This window comes from Bubalus bubalis, chromosome 5 (genome assembly GCF_019923935.1).
Source record: "Bubalus bubalis isolate 160015118507 breed Murrah chromosome 5, NDDB_SH_1, whole genome shotgun sequence".
NCBI classification, from domain to species: Eukaryota; Metazoa; Chordata; class Mammalia; order Artiodactyla; family Bovidae; genus Bubalus; species Bubalus bubalis.
The window spans coordinates 43,999,899-44,027,010 of NC_059161.1; the positions used below are offsets into that span (position 1 = coordinate 43,999,899).

General features: G+C 36.3%; 1 protein-coding gene across 4 annotated transcripts; it reads left to right on the forward strand.

The window, feature by feature from the left end:
- Positions 1-4,120: 4,120 nt before the first annotated feature.
- CCDC181 (coiled-coil domain containing 181) lies at positions 4,121-27,064 on the forward strand. Of its 4 annotated transcripts, none has more exons than XM_025285983.2 (6): positions 4,121-4,269; positions 10,857-10,996; positions 13,762-14,712; positions 19,520-19,666; positions 25,146-25,297; positions 26,700-27,064. In XM_025285983.2, the coding sequence occupies exons 2-6, from the start codon at positions 10,880-10,882 to the stop codon at positions 26,860-26,862; spliced, it is 1,530 nt and encodes a 509-aa protein (XP_025141768.2). In that variant the 5' UTR covers positions 4,121-4,269; positions 10,857-10,879; the 3' UTR covers positions 26,863-27,064. The 4 variants fall into 4 exon arrangements, with proteins under 4 accessions (XP_025141768.2, XP_006056435.2, XP_044798984.1 ...); XM_006056373.3 differs by having other exon boundaries at positions 4,122-4,269; positions 25,143-25,297; XM_025285981.2 differs by lacking the exon at positions 4,121-4,269 and adding an exon at positions 5,436-5,544 and having other exon boundaries at positions 25,143-25,297.
- Positions 27,065-27,112: the final 48 nt, after the last annotated feature.

Here is a 27,112-nt window from a genome sequence, read left to right on the forward strand (position 1 = left end):
AGAATCTGCCTGCCATTGCAGGAGATGTGGGTTTGATCCCTGGCTTAGGAAGATGCCCTGGAGAAGGAAATGGCAACCCACTCCAGTATTCTTGCCTGGAGAATTCCATGACAGAGGAGCCTTGTGGGCTACAGTCCATGGGGTCACAAAAGAATTGGACACCACTGAGCAACTAAAACAACAAAAACAAATCACACGCTGAGTAAGCTAGAGCCTCACAGCAGGAGGTTCCTTGAGACTTCTGCCTATTGGGGGCTGTGCATACACTCAGAAGGGTTGAACACGTGAAACAAGTGCTGAACAAATCTGCTGAACAAACAAAAATAATTATAGTGTAAGTAACTTTTTGTGTTTAAGGAATGTACTTATTGCTGGCATACAACCTGAAAATGGGATTGTCCTGATGCTAAGGGTCATAAGCAAACTCAGGCCCTCCAGCTTTTAGTTTGACACACCCTAATAGCCCTTTACAGAAATAATGTCTTGATTTATTTTGGCAGTTGCTCTATTTTTATTATAACTATATCAGATATCTGATATGTAATATACATATATAATTGATAGATATTATTATACATCAAATATGTGTATATTAAAAGTATCAAATGTCACTTCATTAAGGCTTAACTTGAATACATCTTTTGAAATAGCCAACCTATTACTACAACCTAGCCCCACACTTATAATTCTCTTTTTTGCCTTATGCTTTATATATCATTTCTCACTTTCTAACACAAATATGATTTACTTATTTAGTATATTTGTTATTTATTGTCTTTTCTCCCTATTAGAATGTAAGCTCTATGAAGGCAATGAGTTTTTGAGTTCCTAAAACAAGGATTCTCTATATTATAAAATAGTTTTTAAAATTTACAAAAGACCTAGGTGTTAAGGTGTTGATTTTAAATACATGTGTGTTAAACATTAGTATTATAAAGCTTCTGTGTTCTATAAATAAATGAGCCTTAAAAATGGAATGCATATGTACAAAACTCAGAAAAATACTCAAATATTTCACCTCTTCTTTTCCCTTCCTTTCAAATGATAACATTCTAATTTCTGGGCTGGGAACTCAGAGATCTGAACTTACTAGAATAAAGTAAGGCAAAGGACTCTGAGATGTTTGCACTTTTCTTTTTGGCAACTGGTTTCAAGGATCTGAGGTAGGTGGAACTCTGACTATAATATATAATATATAATACATGTATAATTCATTGATATATTCCAAGTATTAGAATAGTGTCTTCCATATAAGTAATGAATAATTATTTGTTGAAATGATTTAGAATATTGTGACTCTATGCAGAATCTGAATATTATCTATAAACTATATTTCTTTGATCAGTTTTATAGAACATATGTATAGTCATATCTTCTTAATTCTTGGCACTTATTTAATCTCTTCTTAGTTACTTAAATAAATACTGACTTTTCTAAGTCAAAGCATTCCTTCAAAGTTTTTATTTATTGAAAGAGAGTTACTCTACTTTGGTCTCTTCTTCATATTGTGTAGTTTTTTCCTATACCATGTGTAATGAATAAAGACAGAAAATTGGAGTTTTATCTATTTCTTGGATCTTTTTTCAGAACGAGCATTCAAAATTTATAGTTATAATTAGTACTAAATTAACCAGTCAAGAGGAAAAACACATGGCCCTATGCATATATACAGTGGTCTCTATTTGTAAAATCCCATTGTCTTTGATGAGTCACTAATTTCAAACACACATTTCTGCTCCCTATAACTAAAATACATTTATTGACATTTAACATTTTCAGTCTTTGAATAGCATTAGAGTCCATCTAAACGAAAGGCCCTGGATAGCAGAAAATGTCTTCTTTTTGTACCAGGCTTTACCTAAACTACTCTGTTCTTATATTTCCTAAATTCTCCTTCCTTGTACAGTCATTGATAGTGCAAGGGGCTCACATCCAAGAGAAGAGAAAAGAGGACTCGATTTTTTCAGCTTCACTAAGGTATAATTTACAAATAACAATTATATATAGTTTAGTTATACAATTTTAATGTATCTAATGTGATTATATATAATTTATAAATATAAATGATTACAATAGTCAACTTAATTAAATACCTATTACCTCCCATAGTTACTTTTATTTTTTTGATGCTAGCACTGATGATCTACTCTCTCAGCACGGGTACAAATGACCAATTCGGTAACATTTTCAAGGTGCATTATGTTGTAATGTTTATCAGTACTTCATTCCTTTTTATTGCTGAAATATTCCATGGTATAGATATACTACACTTAATTTGTCCACTCATCATTTGTTGGCTATTTGGGTTGTTTCTGCTTTTTGTCTATTATGAACAATGGTACTATTTTACTAATACTTGCAAAAAGATTTAAAATATTTAGGAGGGTCAGTGGGAAAAACATTTGACTAGGAATTCAGAAACCTAAAAGGTCCACTTTAGCTTAGGAAGTAATTCCATGTTCACTAAAGATCTGACTAAAATTCCTTTGACTTTCAACAGTTGGTAATTTTATATATACTTTTGTCTTTTTCAAGTGTTTAGCTTAAGACCAAAGTCCTGCAGCAGAAGAAACATTAGGTTATTACAACCATACATTCTACACTGTAGTTAGGAGGTGCACTTAACTATTGCAATTCATCTTAATTTTTTTTTAACTTAGTCTACTGTACAGTTTGGAGAATACTTAAAACTTCAATTTTATATTGCTCCTCTTTGGAGAAAAGATGCTGTCCATTATACCAAATGACAGAAATCCTAATAATAAAAAACAATAATCTGAATGTATTGTACTGAGGAAATATTTTCACTTTTCTCTGTGTTACTTCTGGCAGGGAACGGACAAATCCTTAAATCTTGCCATTTGTCACCTCAATCTAAAAATCATCTTGCTCCTTTCTTATACATAAAGATGACCTTTAAGGAGGACGTTTAAGGATCTGGAAAATTCTAGATGACCGTTTTAACCTGCTTGAAAGTGGAAACAAACATCCTATTTCCTCTGACCCATTCTCTTGGACAATGGAGGTTTTAATTTTTCATTGAAATATAATTGATTTACAGTGTTGTGCCAATCTCTTGTGTACAGCAAAGTGACTCGTAATACACATATGGACGTACTCTTTTTTTGAATATTGTTTTTCACTTATGGTTTATCACAGGAAATTGAATATAGTTTCCTGTGCTATACATTAGGATCTTATTATCCATCCTCTATGTAATAGTTTACATCTGCTAATCCTAAACTCCCAATCCTTTCCTCCCCCACTCCACTCCCCCTTGCCAACCAGGGGCCTGTTCTCTAATTCTGTGGGTCTGTTTCTGTTTTATAGGTATGTCCATTTGCGCCATATTTTAGATCCCACATATATGTGATATCGTGGTATTTGCCTTTCTCTTTCTGACATATTTCACTTAGTATGATAATCTCTAGTTGTAAATGTTTGGTTTTGAATGGATGGGGAATCTTAGGGACAAAAAACTGGTAACTAATTAACGTGCTTATCAACAAGTGAAACCACTTCTGGACATTAACAGTGAAGAAAATAACATACAGCAGTATACTTCTCGCGGAGAAGTCACTGGCGACCCACTCCAGTACTCTTGCCTGGAAAATCCCATGGACGGAGGAGCCTGGTAGGGTGCAGTCCATGGGGTCGCTAAGAGTCGGACACGACTGAGCGACTTCACTTTCACTTTTCACTTTCATGCACTGGAGAAGGAAATGGCAACCCACTCCAGTGTTCTTGCCTGGAGAATCCCAGGGACGGGGAAGCCTGGTGGGCTGCCGTCTGTGGGGTCGCACAGAGTCGGACACGACTGACGCGACTTAGCAGCAGCAGCAGTATACTTCTAGAACTTAACAGAATACATACCCCTCAAGAGACAGCTAAAACCTAGGAAAATTCATAACCAAGAATAACCTTCCCCCAATTCTTACTAACACCTGTGAAAGTTGCGGATGAGGCGTGGATTTCTTGGTCGTTTCCCCGGAAACCGCAGCCACACACGTCGTTTGCCCGCACCTTGAGGAGCGCCTGTAGAGACAGGTGTTCTTCGGCTGTTTTGCGCCTGCGCAGGCCCACTGCGCCCACATACTGAGAGGCCCGGATGAAGGACAAGGAGACGCGCCGTTGCCATGGCAGCCGGGTCCTGGCCGCTGCGGCTCAGGTGCTGGGGTTTCCCCTGCCTCTTTGTCAGAGCTTAAAACGAGGAGGAGAGGAGCACGCCCCCGGCCATCTTTGTGACTCCAGCCGCTGCGTCTTACACAGGCAAGAGGGGATATAGAGGGAGCTAAGGGAAGGATGATGCAGAGATATCTACGGAGGGAGGGAGGGTAAAGGGGTAATATTCTGGGACAGCTGGGAGGAAAGGTGGGTAGAGAAGCGAGTGACACTTTGTGTTGGCGCCTCATCCTCTGAGTCTGGGGTCCACAGAGCTTGGCTCTGGCCCGGAAGCCTGGCAGTTTCGCCTTGTTTAGCTTTGTTTGAGGGAAGCCCCTTGGAGGGTAGCTTCATTTCTAATTTTTGTCATATTCTTTCGCCTCATCCCTGGGAGAAAAAAAAGTCACTCTTGAAATGTTAGTTTCCATGAAGAGGCTAAGACATTGAGTTAGTTGGTGGTACCTTGGGACCTTGTATAGAAATGAAAATTACCACAGATGTTTGTAAAATATTACTTATCATCATTCTATGTGACAGATTATTATGACTTAAAAAATATACTCATGGAATCACAGTCTTGGCAGGATGTAGAAGTAAGAATGGGCCATATGGCCTCAAGATGTTATTATGGGTTCGCTTTTGCTTAAGTACTTATTTTATATGATAAAGAAGTTCTATTTGACGTTCCTCCCATTTTCTTAGATTTTGAGCTTAAAATAGTGTAAGACAGTAGTCAATAAATTAAAGTATGATTTAGTTTTTTGAATCCTGAAAGAAAGTATCAAAATTGTGTGTATTTGTGGACCTAGTTGGGCTTCCCTGGTGGCTCAGATGGTGAAGAATCCACCTGCAGTTAAGGAGACCCGAGTTTCATCCCTGGGTTGGGAAGATCCCCAGGAGACGGAATGGCTACTCATTCCTTTATTCTTGGTTGGAGAATTCCACCGGACAGAGGAGCGTGGAGGGCTACAGTCCATGGGGTGGCCAAGAGTTGGACACCACTGAGCGACTAACACATGGACTTAGACTCACAGTAAAAGATCTGCAGTCACATACCCACATGGGATTTAGCAGATACGTAGGAGGAGGGAATTAATTTCTGTCTCTTGCTTAATAGTTAATAGTTCCCTATTAAGAGGGTTGTTCTGGCCTAAAACAGGTATATAGATTTTTGCTGATAATACACATTGAATGCATGAAAGTCATAAGAAATATGTATTAGTTTGTGTATGAAACTGAATATGATTCAGTTTGTGTGAGATGTATTTTTGTTCCAGAATGTTTACTGTGTACCATATGGCCAGTACCGTGGGGATGAAGATGAAAAGAAGTGAAGGGGACTGATTATCCTGTGACGCATTTGAAAAAGGCTTAAGGGACTTGGTAACGCGAGTTTATGATATATGTTCTTTGTTTACTTGGGAACCAGCCATGACTTTTTTGAAGTTATAGGGAAGGAATGGCACTTCTTGTTTGATAAACTTCATTTACTTCCCTGAGTCACTTCAACTATGGTTTTTTTCTTTTGAATTACAGCATAATAGTTTAATTTCATAATAACCTAATATGTTTAATTTATAATTATTTGATTTTTATTTATTTTGATGATTCTGTGTTTTAGTTTTGAATTTGAGTTTTCACATGGTTGTGAGATACTTTGAAAATAATAATATGTATTTACTAAAGTTTTCAGGCAACCATTTATTTACAGTTGAGACTATGTTTTAATAAAACTAAGGGAAAGCACTGTTGAGTTCCGTAGAATTCTTATTCTAACAATTAGTTATGTAACGTAAACATCTTGAAATAATAATTTCCCAGATTTCTGATCAGAAAATGAAGCATATTATCCTAAGGCATTTGTGACTGTGAAAAAGTTTTATTTATGTGTTTTGGGTTACAGTGAGTTTTAGTCTATTCTACATCATTCACGACACCCTTACTTTGAGTGGTTAGGTACATAAACACAACAGCTTGCATGATTTAGCCTGTCTTGTGGCTTGTTGTTTAGTCTCTAAGTTGTGTTTGCAACCCAGTGGACTACAGCCTTCATGCCTCCTCTGTCCATAAGGATTTCCCAGGTGAGAAAACTGAAATGAATTGTCATTTCCTCCTCCAGCAGATCTTCCTAGTCCAAGGATCAAACCCGAGTCTCCTGCATTGGCAGGTGGATTCTTTTATCACTGAGCGACCAGGGAAGCTCAGGCAGTGATAAACTCACTCTGGAATACTGATTTGTTTTCTTTAGATCACTTCAAAATATTATTGCTCTCAACCTCTGATTTATGAATTATTGAAGCATTACTTTGACTCTTTTAAGAAAGTCTATTTCCTATTTTTTTAGCTGAAAATAAATAAATAGAAGGAATTACAGTCCAACTAATACAGTAGAAATAAATTATAATTATGTGGTTGAATAATTAATATTTAGTGTACCTAAAACTAACTTTGTCTTGAGCATTAAGGGGAAGTAATATTAAGAACTCTGCAGGGTAAAGGTGACATTTAAGTGAAATAGAATTTTAAGTCTTGAATTTAGTTATTCAGACAATGATCATTTATTTTATTTCTGACTTTTAAAAATATTTATTTTTCATTGATGATTGGTTTACAATATTGGTTTGATTTCTGTCATATATCAGTATGAATTAACTATAGGTGTACATATATCCCCTCCCTCTCAAATCTCCCTCCCACCTCCTGCCCATTCCTACCCCTCTAGGTTATTACAGAGCCCCAGTTTGAGATTATTTATTTTAGACTAAGCATTACCATGGTACTCTACATTTGTTTGAACATTCTCTTGAATTTCTTAAGTTGGCAGTTGATTGCTAATTTGCATGTTATAATAAAGGTTAAAATAAACCTTAAGGGTCATATAGCTCACCTCTTTTTGTAAAGCTTTAGTCTCCCTTTAAAACATGCTATGATCAGCTTCTGAGCTATGTATAAACGTTTGATCAGCAGAGAATGCAGCTCACTTCAGGACAAGTTTGAAACTGTAAATTATGCCAAAATTTGCTCCTGAGTTTCTAGTCCTTGGTACTGGTCTTACTGTTTGAAATTATGCAAGTCCAACTCTTCTTCACAGAATGACTATTTAAATATTGTAAAGAAGTTGTCATGACTCTTCTTTAGGGGATTTCTCTTCTTTAGGCTGACATTCCTAGGGTTTTCAAATAGTCCTCAGAATCTGACTTTTAAGGCATTTTATTCTCATAACCTGCCTTTGTCCCTTCTCCTTGTCTTTTATCCCCTTTTCCCCTGGTTTACCAACCTCTGAATGTGTTCCAGTTTCTTTTGTTCTCTAAACTGTAGAAAACTGGATACAGAGCTTTATGTTATCTGTTCTTTAGCCAAGTCTCAGTCTTGGAGCCCATTTATGTTTTTGTTCTCATAATTTTTTAAATTGAAGTATATTTTATTGAAGTATTCTTGATTTACAGTGTTGTATTAGTTTCCGGTGTACAGCAAGCTGATATACACACACACACATATATATACACAAACACATAAATACACACACACTTATTTATATTCTTTTTCATTCTAGTTTATCACAGGATATTGAATATAGTTCTTTGTGCTATGCAGTAGGGCCTTCTTGTTTGTCTGTTTTATACATAGCAGTATGTATCTGCTAGTCCCAAACTCTTAGTTAATTATCTCCCACCCCCTTTCCCTTTTAGAAACCATATGTTTGTTTTCTATGTCTATGAGTATGTTTCTGTTTTGTAAATAAGTTCATTTGTGTCATACTTTAGATTACACATACAGGTGATATCATATGGTGTTTCTTTCTCTTTCTGGTTTACTTCACTTAGTAAGATAATCTTTAGATCCATCCATGTTGCTGCAAATGGCTTTATTTCATTCTTATTTTTTGTGGCTGAGTAGTATTCCACTGTATATATGTACCACATCTTCTCTATCCATTCATCTCTTGATGGATACTGAGGTTGCTTCCATGTCTTGGCTATTGTAAAGAGTGCTGCTGTGAACATTGGGGTGCCTGTGTCTTTTTGAATTGTCTCATTCTTTTAACTTATATCACACATAGTACTGAAAACCCTTATCTCTTCTTTTAGCTAGTGCTGGTACAGCTAGTGGAAAGATGGTCTCCCACATGCTTTCATTATCATTTGATGGAAAAAATAGAAATCTTGCTTTAGTAAAATTGGTACCTGGTTAGGTGGTCTGGTCAAACTTTTTGGAAGAAGTGAAGCTAATGGCCACAAAAAGCTTGTGGATATTTATCAAATCAAACATAATACCTCTCATTTTATATCTTTAAAAATATGCCTAGATTTCACATGTTCTTGACATCTGTACTTTCTACTTCCAGACAAGTTTTTAGGTAACTTAATCTTGGTGTTAGAGCAAGAAAAGGCAGATACAGAAACAGGGTCCCAGGTGTTTGGGGTCCTGCAAATCATATTTCTACAGTTCTTTGAAATTGGACCTAAAATTCTAAGTATATTTACAAAGCATTGCTCTTTTTGTTTTTGTTTAAGTCAGTAGTGGAAAGTATGCAGATTATTGCTGTATATTTCTACCTCTGGCTATTTCGTGACAATTAGATATACATAAACAATTTTCCCTCAAGCTTTTTCTTTTTGAAAAGATAATATGACATCAAACTGACCCCTTCTGTCTCCTTTTAGAACCTTCTCCAGGGGCACATTTATGTTCAGGTCATACTGGGAAATTCCATGTACTTTTATGTTTGTTCTTTTTCAGATTGTTCTCTTGTTTGGAGTAGATGATGAACTCTCATATCAGTATTCAAAACACATCTCAACTTGCCTTGATATTTCCAATTTTAAACTTAGTTGCTTTTTTATTCTTCCTTCCACAGTCCTTTATACCTTTGTCCCACTTACCTGCATTTTCAGTTTATGTTTTGCCTACATTTGGAATGTATATATTTGACTTACATTTGTCTTCTGTATTAGGGCTCAAGAGCATATTTTATAATTTTTAGAGGCATGTTGTAGGTGTTCAACAAATAGGTCTGTTAACATTGTAATGTATATTCACATACATATATAGTATGCTCACACACACAAAGACATGTTATAAGTAAAGATTGACATGCATCTTTCATTTGAAAAATTATGGGCCAATAATTAGGGCTTGGAACTGACCTCAATTTTCAGATAATTGTATGGTTTGTTTTTTAAAAAATAACTAAATTTATACACCATTTTCACAAACATTTATTAACTTTCACCTGACATTCTTATTTATTGTCACTGCCTTCCAGATAGTAGTAGGCATTACAGTTTGTTTTTTATATAAAAAAATATTTTATTTAGAACTTGACAGCAGTTTGACTTCTGTGGAAATTAGCTTTTACCGTAACTAAGAGTCAATTGTTACATAGTTAAAAAAAAACCTCTCAGATCAGAAATTATAATTACACTGAATAAATTACCAGAAGGATTGAGAAACTGAGGATCACAATTAGTATAATCATTTTAATTTGAATATAAGAAAATGTGTGTGAGTAAGACTAAAAAGCTGATTCATCAGCTCAGACCTGGACAAGGAGTTTTAATGATTGGCAGGGGATGTGGAAAATCCTTCTCTGATACTCAGGTAGTCTTCTTATATCTGCCTTATTAAATCTCCTTGTATATTAGGCTGTCAGGAATTGGGGGGAGATGCAATGGTTATTAGGAGTGGTATACCTAGAAAATGAAGATCATGGCATCTGATCCCATCACTTCATGGGAAATAGATGGGGAAACAGTGGAAACAGCGTCAGACTTTATTTTTTTGGGCTCCAAAATCACTGCAGATGGTGACTGCAGCCATGAAATTAAAAGACGCTTACTCCTTGGAAGAAAAGTTATGACCAACCTAGATAGCATATTCAAAAGCAGAGACATTACTTCGCCAACAAAGGTCCGTCTAGTCAAGGCTATGGTTTTTCCTGTGGTCATGTATGGATGTGAGAGTTGGACTGTGAAGAAAGCTGAGTGCCGAAGAATTGATGCTTTTGAACTGTGGTGTTGGAGAAGACTCTTGAGAGTCCCTTGGACTGCAAGGAGATCCAACCAGTCCATTCTAAAGGAGATCATCCCTGGGTGTTCTTTGGAAGGAATGATGCTAAAGCTGAAACTCCAGTACTTTGGCCACCTCATGCGAAGTGTTGACTCATTGGAAAAGACTCTGATGCTGGGAGGGATTGGGGGCAGGAGGAGAAGGGGATGACAGAGAATGAGATGGCTGGATGGCATCACTGACTCAATGGACGTGAGTCTGAGTGAACTCCGGGAGTTGGTGATGGACAGGGAGGCCTGGTGTGCTGCAATTCATGGGGTCGCAAAGAGTCGGACACGACTGAGCGACTGAACTGAACTGAACTGATACCTAGAAAATGTCTGGCCTTTGTAAGTCTCTCTTTTAGGATATACTGATATGTTTATTCTGAACATCCCATAAGTTGTGTTTCTATGTGTTAATTAGCTTACCTTTAGCATTAATCTTGGAGAAGGAAATGGCAACCCACTCCAGTGTTCTTGCCTGGAGAATCCCAGGGACGGCAGAGCCTGGTGGGCTGCCATCTATGGGGTCGCACAGAGTCGGACACGACTGAAGTGACTTAGAAGAAGAAGCATTAATCTTCATACTCCATACTGCCCCTAAAGTGGACATGACGTAATACCTTATCTCTTTTAATCTTACAGCATTATTCTTTAACAAACAGAAAATGAATGAAAATAAAGATACTGATTCAAAAGACAGTGGAGAATATGAAGATGACTTTGAAAAGGACCTGGAGTGGTTGATTAATGAAAAAGAAAAAAGCGGTGCCAGCATAATGGAGGTACATATAAATTGCCAGCAGCATTCATAGTAAACATATTAACAAGTGTTTTGTAGTTCTTGAGTTGTTTTCACATGTATTATCTCATTTAAACCTCACAAAATTTCTTTGATATACATAGAACGAGTAGCATTATTCCTATTTTAGACATGAAAAAATTGAAGCATATAGAGTTTAAATGTTGTGTCATAAAGCATAGGGTTAATTAGTGAGAGAACAGTGATTAAATTAGCACTTAAAGCTAAAATTATAATTAAAAATAAAATTATAATTTATATAATTCAGTAATACAATTTATTGCATCAGAAGTAAAAAGCAAATACAACTAATGTCTACTTTATGTGAACTTAGGTAAAATCAGGGGATTTACTTTCAATATACATAAAAAATAAAGCAAATCCTCAAAAACATGGTCTTTCAGCTAATATTTGAAACGTTAAGAGTGAATTTTAGGGGAATGAATATACAGAAAAAAATAAAGGGTCAAAGACCGAGACACAGGAATATATGTAGAAAAAAGTGGATCCATTAATCATGATTCTGTACTATTTATCAGACATGTAGTAGGGCTATCTAGGAAAATGAACCAGTTTCTGAACTCTAGAAGGTTCTGTCTCTTTTTACTTATATACAATGTGTATGTATATCTATAATATATGAGTGTATATATATATACATACGTATTGACACTGAAAATGAAAGAAAGTGAAAGTGTTATTCGCCCAGTTGTGTCTGCAGCCCGCCAGGCTCCTCTGTTCATGGAATTCTCCAGGCAAGGATACTGGAGTGTGTAGCCATTCCCTTCTCCAGGGGATCGTCTTTACCATCTGAGCCACCAGAGAAGCTCCTACTGACACTAATTATATATAATTTTATTAAAATATATAACTATTATACATAATGTAATTAATGTCAATAAATAGGGAAGTAATGAAGAAAAGGACCAAGACTCGGATAAGACAGGTGACTTGAGAGGGATGTTGATCAAAGTATTTACAGCAGGAGCCAGTTTGAAGAGGGTTAAGGAAAAGACTACAAGGAGATGAAGGCTGCAGGTTTTGTTATCACAACTCTCTCTTGGTTCTATCTTGCTTTCTTATGCAGTGGAGAAGACAGATGAGATAGATAACATTTGGAAAAGGCAACAGAGTAAAAAGTGAAGACTTTTCTAAGATGGCTTTTACATGGTGGTTTTATGCATCTTTAACAGAAAAATAATCAGAATAAGTAGAGGAAGAGATGAAAGAAAAGTGAAAGTCGCTCAGTCATATCCTCTTCTTTGCGACTGCATGAACTGTAGCCCGCCAGGCTCCTCTGACCATGGAATTCTCCAGGCCAGAATACTGGAGTGGGTAGCCATTCCCTTCTCCAAGGGATCTTCCCAACCCGGGATCAAACCCAGGTCTGTCACACTGCAGGTGATTCTTTACCATCTGAGCCACCAGGGAAGCCCAGAGGAAGAAATACCAGAGCAATAATGCTGAAACAAGGTCTCATGACTAGCAGGATATGAGATCCACAGCACAGGGTTAAAGAATTAGAGAAATTATAATGATAATTCATTGCCTTATTGCTTATTCATTCATTGAAAAGTAATGATCACTTGGCCATGTGTCAGAGGCTGTTCTAGGTGCTGTGGATACAGCAGTGATTAAAACACAGTGCTCTAATGAATCTTGGTCATTTCAGTGGATTATTAAAATCACTTTTTCCTTTGAGGCTGGTAGGAAAAAATGGATGACAGAGAAACAGGGGTGAGGGTTAGGGGAAGATTTTATTGTAGTGGATTTTAAAAAGAAGTAAAAGCTAAAGGAGAATTTGAAAACAGATACTGTAGAAATGAACCAGAGAATAAAATAAGACTAAAAAGAACAATTACACTGCAGAGATCTTAGTTTAATTTTAGTTACTTGGTAGTCATTTTAGGGGGCCACGTTGATTTGCTTATTGGACTTACAGCAGTATTGTCCAGGTTAGGAAGAAGAGGCTCTTAGAATTGGTGACTAAGCTAGTAAAAGAGGAAGGGAATTTTAAAGGGCTTGATGACAGCAGGACATAGTAGCCATTACTTAGTAGATGTGGAATAGGGTTTTGTGAAAATACTGGTTCATGGTTCATGTGGGATTAAATTTTTTAAAAAAAGTAAGACCAAGTTATATAATGGTGTTTAACATAGATTACTGGAGCCTCTGAAGATAATTGAGGAAGGAAAATCTGATCCAGAGGTAAAAAGTGACTTGGAATTTGGGTATAGATTATGCAGGAAATAGCAGCAGTAATAATATGAAAAGATCATAGGAAACTCCGAATGATGACTTGACCAAAGGCTGTGACCTTGTAATGGTCCTGGGGAGAAAGATATCTTTTTGAAAAAGTACAAATATTACAAGGAGAAAACATTTAAAAGTATATTCTTCTGAAAATGTAAAAGGAGGAATATTTTATAGAGGGAGGGATAATAATATTGTACTGTTTGTAGTTACATTTTTATACATTGGCATGGAATCTTTAAAAAAAGTAATCACTGTAGTACTTAGCAACATCAAATTCAGATTTAAATTTTTCCCCAATTTTTTTGCTTTTTTCCTTGGGGAAGTAAAATATGAATTAGAAAACTATGAGTGATAATATGAGCAGGAAGCATGTAACTTTTCCCATTCATAAAATAAATTATGAGTATGGACATCCATTTTGGATTGGCTACATATGAATGGACAAAGAGTCTCAATTTTTACTGAAAATGAATCTCATCTTTCTTTTTCTAGATGGCTTGTGGGAATGAAGAGAATATTAACCAAGACTTAAAAGAGAATGAAATAGAAATAGAACACACCAAGCAGCTTTCTGATCCTGATAAATCTTTGAAGGATGAGGTTTCACTGAGAAGAAATGACTTTATTTCTGTACCAAGTATTCAACCTTTGGACCCCATATCAGATTCAGATAGTGAAAACTCTTTGCAAGAATCCAAACTAGAAAGCCATCAAGACCTGGAGGAGGAAGAGGATGAGGAATTAAGGAGATATATTATGGAGAAAATTATACAAGCCAACAGACTTCTACAAAATCAAGAACCAGTGAATGATAAAAGGGAACGCAAACTTAAATTCAAGGACAAATTAGTTGATTTAGAAGTTCCTCCTCTGGAAGACAGTGATACTTACAAAAATTATTTTGAAAATGAAAGTAATGTGTCTGGAAAACTGTCACAGTTATGTATTTCCAATGAATTTGGACAAGAAAATGTGATCCTGTCACTTACTGATGGAAATTGTGAAGAAAACAAGGATAGGAAAATCCTAATGGAGAGAGATGGAAAGTTTGAACTTGTGAATTTACAGGACATTAAGAGTCAGGGGGTTTTGCCTCCCATGAATAGTGCTAATAGTACAGAAGGTGAACCTCAGCAGTTGTCACCCAGATCTCCCAATTCATCTGTCAGTGGCATCAAGAAAGAAGAGCCAGTAGCCAAAGTACATGCTCTTGCTCCCTCATCAACAGAAGAGCCACTGACTTACATCCCTCAGCCACCACCCAACCCCAAGACTTACCCAAGCTCTGCTGTCAACTCAGATCGAAGTAAGGGGATCGGAAAATCTAACCAGAGGACCCAGTCTGCAGATGTGTCTCCAGCGACCTCAACATTCTGCCTCTCTCCTCGACAGAAAGAACTGAAAAAACGACTAGAACAAAAGAGAGAAAAGCTGAAGAAAGAGGTGAGAGCACAAGTGGGCATTATATTGAAAGTAGAATATGTTTCTATGTTTTATAAATTCAGTAAGAATTGACATGGTTCTTCAAATGTTTGGATACATGCACTTGCTTGTTTTTTTCCTGTTGTTAAATTAAATGGTTAAGTGTTAACAATCTGTATTTACGGAACAAGCACCCTGATTACCCTGGTCCTTTCTTGTGAAGATCACAAAAGCATAGTAATAAATGACTTGTGTTAGAGCTAGAGGAGATCTCAGTGATGGTTTCATCTGATCCTTTCCTTTTAAAGGTGAGGCTCAGAGAAGTTAAGTGACTCCTGAAAATAATCTCGATATGCTGTGCTGTGCTTCATCGCTCAGTTGTGTCTGACTCTTTGCGACCCTTTGGGCTGTAGACCGCCAGGCTCCTCTGTCCATGGGGATTCTCCAGGCAAGAATACTGGCGTGGGTTGCCATGCCCTCCTCCAGGGCATCTTCCCAACCCAGGAATCAAACCCAGGTCTCCCACATTGCAGGTATCCACCATCGGAGCCACCAGGGAAGCCTATGAATACTGGAGTGGGTAGCCTGTCCCTTCTCTAGGGGATCTTCCCAACCCCCAAACCAGGGTCTCCTACATTGCAGGTGGATTCTTTACCAGCTGAGCTATAAGGAAAGCCCAATTTTGATATGAGATAGATGAAAATCAGATGTCAGATGAAAAAAATGAAGGCAGAAATTTGTTGGGGTTTAGAAGGCAACAAAGGAATTAGATTATAATTCTCTGGTGTGTGTGTACGTATGTGTGTATATTTCATACATCTTCCAGACTACTGGATGGAAGAAATTTTCACATATTGGGGTACGGGGAATTCTGGCTTATACATGATTTGTCTTGAACATTATGCACTACCTGGGAAGCCTCCTATGCTGACTAGAACAGCCTATCTATTAGAACAGCCCCTCTGCTTTCACCATTGGGGAAAAAAAAAATATTTACCAGATTGTTTAGAATGCTCCTTGAAGATAGGATAAATGCGCCCCACCTTCCCATGACACTCATGCTAGTTCTCCTTTGAAGATGAGGTTCCCTTCCCAGACACCAAGGCCATACTGAATTACTGTGTACATGTTAATCTGTCTCTTTTGAAACCTTGAAGGAATGTACCCCTGTCATATTTGATATTTCACGTTTTTTGTTCTGACAAGATAAAAAACTGTGGTTCAGGCATCCAGAATGGAGCTGGGTGGCCATTGTGGATATGGTTTCAGATGTGTTCCTGTATCACCGAGAACCTGAATTTTCTGAACTGTGTCAAACTCAAGTATATCACCAGACCTCTTCAAAATACCATCTGCCAGCTTCAACCTGATGGTCTCAAGGTCTCCCCTTGTAGTTATTTAACCATTTCAGATACCAGCCAATCCTTGCTTAAGAAGTACCCTTATTTTTTGCTAGCTTCAATCCTAATCCTGACAAACAACTTCTGTGATTTGCTTTTTTTGCCTATATATATGCCTCCCCTATTTTGTAATGCCATGGAACACAATCCAGATGCTTCTTGAATTTGTGTCTCCTGGGCAATAGTCCTCAGTGTGGCTGGAATAAAACTCTTTCCTGTTCCTCTTATAGATTGTTATCAACACTACATTTTCTTGATTTCAGGGATTTTCGTTTTAATTTAAGAATAGAGCCTAATAACCTAACTGAAATGTCTCCAAGATGCCCTACAGAATCCAAAATTATTATTTTGAGGGGGGGTTGCTTCTAAAGAGAATGCTGCTGCTGCTAAGTCGCTTCAGTCGTGTCCAACTCTGTGCGACCTCATAGACGGCAGCCCACCAGGCTCCCCCTTCCCTGGGATGCTCCAGGCAAGAACACTGGAGTGGGTTGCCATTTCCTTCTCCAATGCATGAAAGTGAAAAGTGAAAGTGAAGTCGCTCAGTCCTGTCAGACTCTTGGTGACCCCATGGACTGCAGCCCACCAGGCTCCTCCATCCATGGGATTTTCCAGGCAAGAGTACTGAAGTGGGGTGCCATTGCCTTCTCCACCTAAAGAGAATAAAAGTGTTTTATAATTGAAAATTCTAAGTACTAAAACGGGAATTTTCTCTGAACTACATAAATCAGTGCCCTGATTCTCTGTTTTACTGAATACCAGATAGCATTAAGCTGAACCACATAAAATGTCTAACTGTAAATACCTGACGGCAAAAGAATCACAGTTAATAGAACATAAGAAGAAACCTTAAAGATTATTTCATAGGTGAAAAACTAGTCCAGAAAATTTAAATAACTTTACCAAAGTCCCATGACATGTTTGTAGCAAAGTCGAAATCCCAGTTTTCCTGTCATGTTGAGAAGTTGCTGCTGCTGCTAAGTCACTTCAGTCGTGTCCGACTCTGTGCGACCCCATAGACGGCAGCCCACCAGGATACCCCGTCTCTGGGATTCTCTAGGCAAGAACACTGGAGTGGGTTGCCATTTCCTTCTCCAATGCATGAAAGTGAAATGTGAAAGGGAAGTCGCTCAGTCGTGTCCGATTCTCAGCGACCCCATGGACTGCAGCCCACCAGGTTCCTCCATCCATGGGATTTTCCAGGCAGGAGTACTGGAGTGGGGTGACATTGCCTTCTCCATTGAGAAGTTGAGAAGTGGTATATTTTCCACTTATGTAGGAAATGATCAATGGAAATTTCTGGCATTTAAATCAGGAACTCAAATTAGCAGAAAAAGATTAAGAAATGAAGTTACTAAGAACATGTTGTAACCTATAGCACACTTTTAGGCAGGAAATCTGAAAGGGTGCATACTTAGTAAAATTTAGCTTAGTTGGCTACTGAAATTTGAATTCTCGTTAGACTCAGCTTCCTTGGTTCAGGTATGTTATAGGTACATAAAAGGATCTGTTAACTCAGAACCACGTGGTAATATAAAAGAATTTGTTGAGAATAACTGAACTACTTGTTTGCTGCATACACACACACGTTTACATGTGTGCTTCTGTATATATTTCTGTAGAAGTTATATAGGAGGTTTTATATAATGTCAGCGTCTTTTTCACTAATGAACTAATGGTAATCTTTAACGGGTATGACTAATGGATAGTTCGTTTTTCTTTTCATCCTCTTTTTTGGGTGTCACACACTGTTTTGGGATATACCTTTCTCATGTCAGGATCCTCATAACTAAATTTCACTTTGGTTATGTACTAGCTCAAGGCATGGTCTTTAAGTGCTAAGACTTTAAAATATTTTCAGCTGGTTTCAGGAGAAGGCTTTCCTTTTTGATGCCCTGCAAAATATTTCCTAGGGGCAAATAGGGCTGCTCTACTCCATCTCTCTATACTAAGTGCATCATCTCACTGTTCTCTTTGGCAGCTGCAGTGTCTGTGCTTTGGCTAATATCATCTGTTTAATCCAGATGTCCTGTCTGGAAAAATAATTGTCCTACAGTTATTCATGCAAGGCATCCCAAATCCTTTGGTAAAAGAGAGCTAAAATAAATATAAAATTTAATACTTAGTAAATTCACATATTATGTAAGCTCCATTATAAGGGCTTAGAAAATGGTATACAAGTTTTTAAAAAGACGTTTTATGCTATTAATTGTATAGAATTTTTCCTTCTACATTTTGTTCTATCAAAAAGGGCTTGCTATACTGTCAAAACACATGGAAAGAACTCTGAATTCATTATTTGAAAACAGTTTAAGCATGGATTCTATCATTCAGTTTATTTCCATACTAAAATTTTAGTATTGAAAGAGACTTATGAGCTTGTTAGTACAACTTCATATTATAGATGAGAATACTGAGTTAAATGGTTTGCCCAAATTAACATAGTATGATGGCAGTATGATTGTTACTCAGATCTCTTAACTTCCACCATGGTGATATTTCCACTAAGACTTGCTGCATGTTCCCAGTTACTGTTTTATAGCTCTTCATAACTGGTTTAAGTAAATACCTCCCTTAAAGTTTAAGTAACTCTCTTTTATAACATCACTTTAATAATTCAGTTAAAGAAATTAATTTTGTTCTTATAGTTAACTGTTTAAATATTTTTCTGATAGCAAAAATGTTACTTTATGGATATACACTAGTTGAAAATGTTTTTAAACATTCTGATAAAAAATCTCCAACACATATGAAGGTACAGTTAACCCTTATGTCTCCATTACCCAGATTCAAGAGTCATTGAGATTTTGGCTTATTTGCGTCATCTCTTCCTTTTTTGGCTGAAGTTTTTTTCAAAGCAAGTCCTAGACAACCAATCATTGCTCACTTGTACACTTTAGAGATGACTGTATACTTCAAAAGGAAAATGATAATAGCACTGGTTTCGTAATCACAATGTCATGTGTCACAATTAACAAATTTAACAATAGTCTAAAAATGTTTAAGGCATTTATAGTGCTTCTGTAGACACCATATTCGTGCTTGTAGAGTGAGAGTGTGTGTGTGTGTGTGTGTGTGTGTGTGTGTGTGTGTGTGTTTGGGGCAGTCTTTTGCATAGCTGTGGTTTTTGAGGAGTTAAATTCCAAGAATAAACTAGGAAGCGAAGGAGAGATCCAAGAAATTCTTGAACAGCATGTTGCATAGTGTAGATTTATGTAATTATAGACTTTACCTTTACAATTTATCTGAAGTCTTCCTTTTTTTCCCCTAAGAAAATTGGAGGCCCTGTTTTCTTTAGGGAGGCCCAATTTACAGATGGAAATTTTTAGAGGGAATTCTAATGTCAGACATCAAAATATCTCTCTCTACTTTGATAACATATATAATTTTATTAATTTTTCATTAGTGTGTTTGGATATTCTTTCCCCCAGGAAGATCAAAAGAAAATAGAAGAAGAAAAAGAAAAGAAAAAAGAAAATGACATGGTATTTAAAGCATGGTTGCAAAAGAAGAGAGAGCAGGTCCTAGAAATGAGGAGAATTCAGCGAGCAAAGCAGATTGAAGACATGAACAGTAGAGTAAGTAGTCCTTCTTCATGAAAAATAAGTTCATACATGTATGAAAGCTGGATTTATTTACAGAAGGGAGTCTGACTATCAGACTAAAAGCCTAAAGAATAAGTAGAAAAAGTGGTCCAAGAACTACCCTTGCAAAAGATGCAACATGCAAATAACTTTATTACATAATTAAATTCTAAGAAGCCTTGTAAAAATCAAATGATTCTTATTTTATTCAAACAGTTAAAGCACAGAAAAAAGGAAAGCTACCAATTCATTTTTTTCAAGAATATAACTTTGATATTTAAATAGGACAATGTACACAAAATCTCTACAGATTGGTCTCACTTAAGAGTAGATGTATAGGAATCTTATGTGAAAACTAATGAAGCGATTATATTATTTAATTTTTTTAAAATTTTGAAATATACAAAAAGCTCATAAGAAAGTAAAAAAAAATCATCTATATCCCTACTATTTAAAAAATGTATATAAACTAAAGGAGAAGGCAATGGCACCCCACTCCAGTACTCTTGCCTGAAAAATCTTATGGACGGAGGAGCCTGGCAGGCTGCAGTCCATGGGGTTGCTGAGGGTCGGACACAACTGAGCGGCTTCACTTTCACTTTTCCCTTTCATGCATTGGAGAAGGAAATGGCAACCCACTCCGGTGTTTTTGCCTGGAGAATCCCAGGAACAGCGGAGCCTGGTGGGCTGCTGTCTATGGGGTCGTATAGAGTCAGACACGACCGAAGTGACTTAGTAGTATATAAACTAAAAATTGAAAATTCAATCCTAACCCCTTCCAGGCTCATCTCCTAGTGGTAACTGCTTTTAACAGTGTGCTGCAAATCCTTGTAGCTTTTATTTTTATTTACATGTTTATCTGCTAAAAATGTATTATGTGGTTGGGTTTTTTCCATTCATTCATCAAGGACATATTTCTAGATCATTGCATTTAGATCTCTTTTCAAATAGCTCCATGTTATTCTACTTTCAGATGTAACTTATTAAACCATTCCTCACTTGTAGATATTTAGATTGATTCTAATATTTCTCTATTAATTAACAGGGCTGTTGTGAACATGTAAATTCTATAGGAGAACATCAATATTCTGTAAGAGGGTTTCTTGGAAATTTATGACTTATTGGATGTCCAGAATGAAAGTTGTGGTTAAATATGCAAAGTTAGCCTCCTAAAAGTTTGTATTAATTTATAGTCCCTCCAGCAGTATGTAAGAGCAAATGTTTAATATATCCTGTCTAACACTGTATGTAGTTTATTTTCTTATTTTTTTCAAATTATTAATATATATGAGTGTATATGAGGATGTGTTTTCTGTGAATTTTCTATTTGTAGTCTTGTCTTTTCTATCAGTTTTATTTTTCTTGTGCTTCATTGCTCAGTCATGTCCGACTCTTTGCGACCTCGTGGACTCTAGCCCATCAGGCTCCTCTGTCCATGGGGATTCTCCAGGAGAAAAAATTGGAGTGGGTTGCCATGCCCTCCTCCAGGGGATCGTCCCAACCCAGGGATGGAATCCAGGTCCTCCTGCATTGCAGGTGGATTCTTTACCAACTGAGCCACCAGAGAAGCCCAAGAATACTGGAGTGGATAGCCTATCCCTTCTCCAGGGGTCTTCCTGACCCAGTATTTGAACCAGGGTCTCTTGGATTGCAGGCAGTACAGATTTTAATCCTTGTCTATTATGTCTGTAAATATGTTTTCTTTGACTAACAAAATGATGTACTTTTACATTATTTATTATGCTATTTATAGAAATTTAGCTTTTATAATCTTGGGATGGACAGTATTTTTTCAGGTAGTAAACCTGAAACCATGAACTAAAAGAGAAACTATTGAGAAATTTGACTGAAACTGTATAGTAAAATAATAGCATGCTATAACCAAGTACAGTTTATGTTAGAAAGGAAATTATGGACCAATAATAACAAATCTATTAATATATTTATTACAAAATAGGTAAACAAAAATAATTTGTCTATATTGAAAGATATAGAAAAAGTATATACTCATATTTACTAGCATTTATTTTTAATTTTTTCTAATAAAATGTGGATTACAGGATAAATACTATCTTAGGAAATATTATAGGTATATCCATTAAAGTCAGAGACAGGTAAGTCTCCCTTCTATAATAAATAATTTTATTCTGGGAGTTCTATCCAGTATATTAAGAGAAAAGGAAATGAGGTAATTTTTACATGTAGCAATTCAGTTTTCCCAATTCCATTTATTGAAGAGACTGTTCCTTCCTCATTGTTATTGTTGGTTTCTTTGTTGAAAATAATTGACAGTATATGCACGGGTTGATTTCTGTGCTCTCTATTCTCTTCCATTGATCTACGTGTCTATTCTCATGCCAGTACTATTAATATACTATTTGATTGCTTCAGCTTTATAATATAGATAAAAATCAGGAAGTGAGATGCTTCCAGCTTTGTTGTTCTTTCTCAGGATTACATTGGAGGTTTGGATCTTATACAGATTTTAGGAGTTTTTTTCAATTTTGTGAAAAATTCCATTGGAACTTTTATGTAATGAATTTTAGATTGCATGGACAATTTTTAGATAGTATGGACATTTTAACAGTATTAGTTTTTCTAGTCCATGGTCATGGAGTATCTTTCCATTCATTTGTATCTGCAGTTTCTTTCATCAATGTCTTTTTGCTTTCAGCATATAGTCTTTCACCTCCTTGGTTAAATTTATTCCTAGGTACCTATTTCATTCTTTTTTTATGCTATTTTACAAGGCCTTGTTAATTCTCTTTCATATAGTTTGTTTTTAGTGTATTGAAACACAGTTGATTTTTATATATTGATTTTGTATCCTGTAGCTTTACTGAATGGTTTATTAGTTCTTTTTCTTTTTTGTGGGGAGGGGTGAAGTCTCTAGGGTTTCTGTATATAATAATAATATGTAATGTGCAAATAGAGCAATTTCACTTCTTTCTTTCTAATTCAAATGCCTTTTATTTCTTTTTCTTGTCTGATTGCTCCAGCTGGGACTTCAAGTATGTGTTGCATAAAAGTAGTGAGAATGGGGATTCTTGTCTTGCCCCTGATAGTATGATGTTAGCTGTGGACTTGTGATATATAGTCTTCATTATATTGAGGTATATTCTCTCTATACCCAATTTTTGAGAGCTTTTATCATGAAAATATATATTTTGTCAAATGCTTTTTTTGCATCTATTTAGATCATCATATGATTTTTATCTTTCACTTCGTTAATGTGTATAACACTGATTTATAGATTTGAACCATCCTAGCATCTCTATTGGAGAAGGCAATGGCAGCCCACTCCAGTACTCTTGCCTGGAAAATCCCATGAATGGAGGAGCCTGGTAGGCTGCAGTCCATGGGGTCGCTAAGAGTCGGACACGACTGAGCGACTTCACTTTCACTTTCACTTTCATACATTGGAGAAGGAAATGGCCACCCACTCCAGTGTTCTTGCCTGGAGAATCTCGGGGACGGGGGAGCCTGGTGGGCTGCTGTCTATGGGGTTGCACAGAGTCGGACACGACTGACGCAACTTAGCAGCAGCAGCAGCAGCATCTCCATAAAATCCCACTTGATCATTGATGTATGATCTTCTTTAATATACTGCTGAATTAGCTTTTCTGATAGTTTGTTGAGTATTTTTACATTTAAGGAATTCATCAAGCATATCAGCCTCTAATTTTGTTTTCTCGTATTGTCTTTGTCTGGCTTTGGTATCACAGTAATTCAGGCCTCTTAAAATGGATTGCAAGTGTCCTCTCCTGTTTATTGGAAGAGTTTGAGAATGATCGGTATTAATTCTTCTTTAGATTTTCTAGAGGCCATCTGGTCTTGGACTTTTGTTTTGGGGGAGATTTTTGATTATTGATTCAGTTTCATTACTAGTAATCAACCTGTTCACATTTTCAGTTCTTCCTGATTCAGCCTTGGTAGATACTATGTTCCTAGGAGTTTATTCCTTTCTCCTCACATCTCCCATTATTACTGTCTTTCCTTACCATACTTTTCTTTTGAACCTGACGTAACAGTCAATCAATCCTATATTTCATCTTATCTTGAACAACACTGCCCAATACAACTTTCTGTGATGATGGTAACACTGTATCTACACTGTCCAGTAAAGTGGCTACTAGCCATAATATGACTGTTAAGTACTTAAAATGTAGCTAATGTGACCGAGATCCTGAATCTCTAATTTTATTTAAGTAGTTACTTGTGACTAGTGGCTACTGTATCATACAGTGCATGTACAGAATGTATGAGAAAGGGAGCCTTGTTTCCCCAGCCCCCACCTTTGGTGCATCCTAGTAGCTCTGTACAGGTAGATACTGTATGTAGTAGATGCTCTGTAAATATCTGTTGAATGAATAGATGAACAGTGGTACCCATCAATCCTGTCTGACCCTGCATTCCTAACTCTTTTAATCTATAGTTGCAGATTGAACACTTCTTAGTAATCTCCAGATACTCCCAAACTTTCAGGTGTTCAGCAATGGTCTTGTAGGTCCATAGGACCTCTTCACAAAGTTCTGCATTATACACCAAAGATTCTAGGTTATATAAATTATATAAATTAGACTGGAGCATACTTGGCAGTGTGGGCTACAGATAAAGGAAAACGCAAGGTGTAGGAGCTCTCTATCACAGAACTCAGATGTGGCAAAGGTATTAAATGAATGCATTTTTTCCTTTTGTATTCTAGCCAGGCATCCATATAATGAGTCATGCTTTTTCCAAGGCTGAAGAGCCGCAAAATCTTTCCCTTTGCTCTCTTTACTTTCCCAAATAAGAGCTCTTTCATCTTTTGAAAACTCCTTGAGGATAGTATCCATCATAAAGTTTGAAGAACCATACAATAAGCTATTCCCACTAGCCCATTCTTATGACAAAATCCTCATGGCAATTATCCTTATGATAAAATTCTTATGGTTGAAAATCCTCATTGCCATGCTCCATAGTAATAATTGCATTTTTGGAGATGGGCTTGGCAGATGCTCTTAAAAATGAAAGAAGAATTTAAAAGTTGAATAACACAAATGTTTGGGTCATTGGTTTTCAATTCCATTGGAGCTTCCATGGAGCTTACTTCAGTAATTGATACCAATACCTCACTCATACTGACTTTATATGCTTGTGTCGGTGTGCAAAATTATTTTATTGTTTTTTCAATAATTATTGAATAATTTCAATAATTTCAATATTATCAAAGGGCTCAGTTTTGAAAGGTTTGCCAATCACTGCATCTTGACATTCTCCATTTATTGATTACCTCAGTAAGACTTTTGAAAGAAGCCAGAGGGCAGTGAGTGTTGATTCAGAGGTCATATATTTGGTTTGGATGCTAAGAGTGCAAGTAATGAGACTGGTATTGTTATGAACAGTTGGTGAATAGGACATGTATTCTTGCAGGGCCTTAAAAAGTAGTTTTCATTTCTTTAAATTAAGCAAAACTTACTTTTGCGAACAGCAGGAAAACAGAGATCCACAGCAAGCTTTTCGATTATGGCTTAAAAAAAAGCATGAAGAACAACTGAAAGAAAGAAAGACAGAAGAACTGCGAAAGCAAGAGGAGTGCTTAGTCTTCCTTAAAGAAACAGAAGGCCGTGACAGGGCCTTTAAACAGTAAGTCAAAGGAAGGGCGTTTCCCGTCCTCCTCATGGGCAATTTAGAAAATTATATAGTCAATAAAACTTAAAAAAAAATTAATCCCTTACATTATATACCTATAGTTTTAAAGCCACAGTTTTAAATTTAACTCCATACTTTGCATAATATCTATACCATTCTTTCAAGATATGTTTTAATACTAAAACTATTTCTTAATGGCACCAGTGTGATAACTTTTGATAGCCTCCCATTGATTGATTGATTTTGTTCATTGCTTGGAGAAGTGGGCCAAAGATTGGTTACAGCTTCTCCTACTTAGTCCTCAGAAAACTGAATAAAGAGTTGCACTTAACCAGTAAGTATTTTTTCTGTAAAGAGGAGGAAGATCTGTACAGACCAGATGAAAAGGGGATTTAGACACTTGTTTTGGTAAATGAAGGCAAACCCAGCCTCCTTTCAGTTGCCTGGGTAAGAGTGTAATACCTGGCTTATTCTGAGGAAACAGATCTGGCTTCATAATTTTGCCAGCAAGACTTGGGAAAGGGAGTGGAAATTTAGTCCATTGTTTGAAGTTCATTTCTTTCTTTTCTGCTATCTTCCTCTTTCTTAGTTTCTTTGCCTCTTTCTTTCTTTCCTTTCCCAGTTGACCCCTAAGGGACTGCATTTAGTTTGCTCAAACTACTATCCAGTTCAGGACCACCCAACATTGGATTAGAGGTTTCTTAAGTCTCTTTTATGCTAGTGCGGTCATTTAGTTGTTTGGATTTATTTCTGAAAACATATATACACACATGCACACACCACATATGCACTTTCATACCAGAGATGTAATATATATAGTTATTTTTAATGTTATTTAACCTAAGCAAGCTTTATAGACTTAAATTTGTTAGAATGTGGGCTTTCCCTTCACCTTTTTTGATATTTTTCTTCTTAGGCTTATTTTTCTATTTTAAGGAGGAATTATTTTATTCACTGAAAAGCAGGAATTCTATGATTTCTCTACCAAGAATAGCAAGGCAGCATTTCTGCATACTGCTAAATAAATTATATGGAACCAGTCAAATACTTAGTTGTTTAGAAAATCTTATTTTAAAAAAGATTTAAAAATCATTTTACATATGACCTATGTATGCCACATGTAAAATAGTTTCTAAATCACTTTAAAAAATTTTTAGTTGGCAGTTTCATTATAAGACAAACTTAATTCAAATATTTGATTGTAAATGTTACCATGCTTTCCTAGTGTGAGCCTTTGGTATAAGAATGAAATTTTTCAGTTAATACTAGTTTGTGTTGTGATCAGAGCATTTCAATATAAAGAAGTCCAATTTCCTATAATTGTCTATAGTAATAAATGTATAGTGTGAAGATATATTCAGGCTGATACCAGATCTGATTATGTCTCTCTCTACAGATGGCTAAGAAGAAAACAGATAGAAAAATTAGCAGAGCAACAAGCTGTCAAAGAAAGAGCTAGACAGCTCCGACTAGAAGCAAAGCGGTCTAAACAGTTACAGTGCCACCTATATAATATGTCAGAAGCCAAATCTTTCCGTTTTACTGATCATTACAACTGAAGGTATTTATTAAATCTTCATTTGGAAGCTGCTGTCCTCAAAATTTTGGATATCATTTCTTATGGTAATACCTGTGTGCTTTGGTTATACTCTAAATTATGGAAGTGCTACTTATCTTTTGGTGGTGTTGATGGTGAATTTATCTTATTTCCTTTAATAGAAGAGCAAAATAAATTTATCTTGCAGCATTGTAATGTTTTATACCATGTAGTCCATGTAAAAAATTGAACAAATGAACTCTACATTCCTT

What these genes read in the sequence shown, in the direction of transcription:
- CCDC181 (XM_006056373.3), top strand. Translation starts at nt 10,880, where the DNA reads ATGAATGAAAATAAAGATACTGATTCAAAAGACAGTGGAGAATATGAA. An exon ending in GCGGTGCCAGCATAATGGAG is followed by an intron (nt 10,997 to 13,761) that starts GTACATATAAAT and finishes TTCTTTTTCTAG; the next exon opens with ATGGCTTGTGGGAATGAAGA. An exon ending in CGTGACAGGGCCTTTAAACA is followed by an intron (nt 25,298 to 26,699) that starts GTAAGTCAAAGG and finishes CTCTCTCTACAG; the next exon opens with ATGGCTAAGAAGAAAACAGA.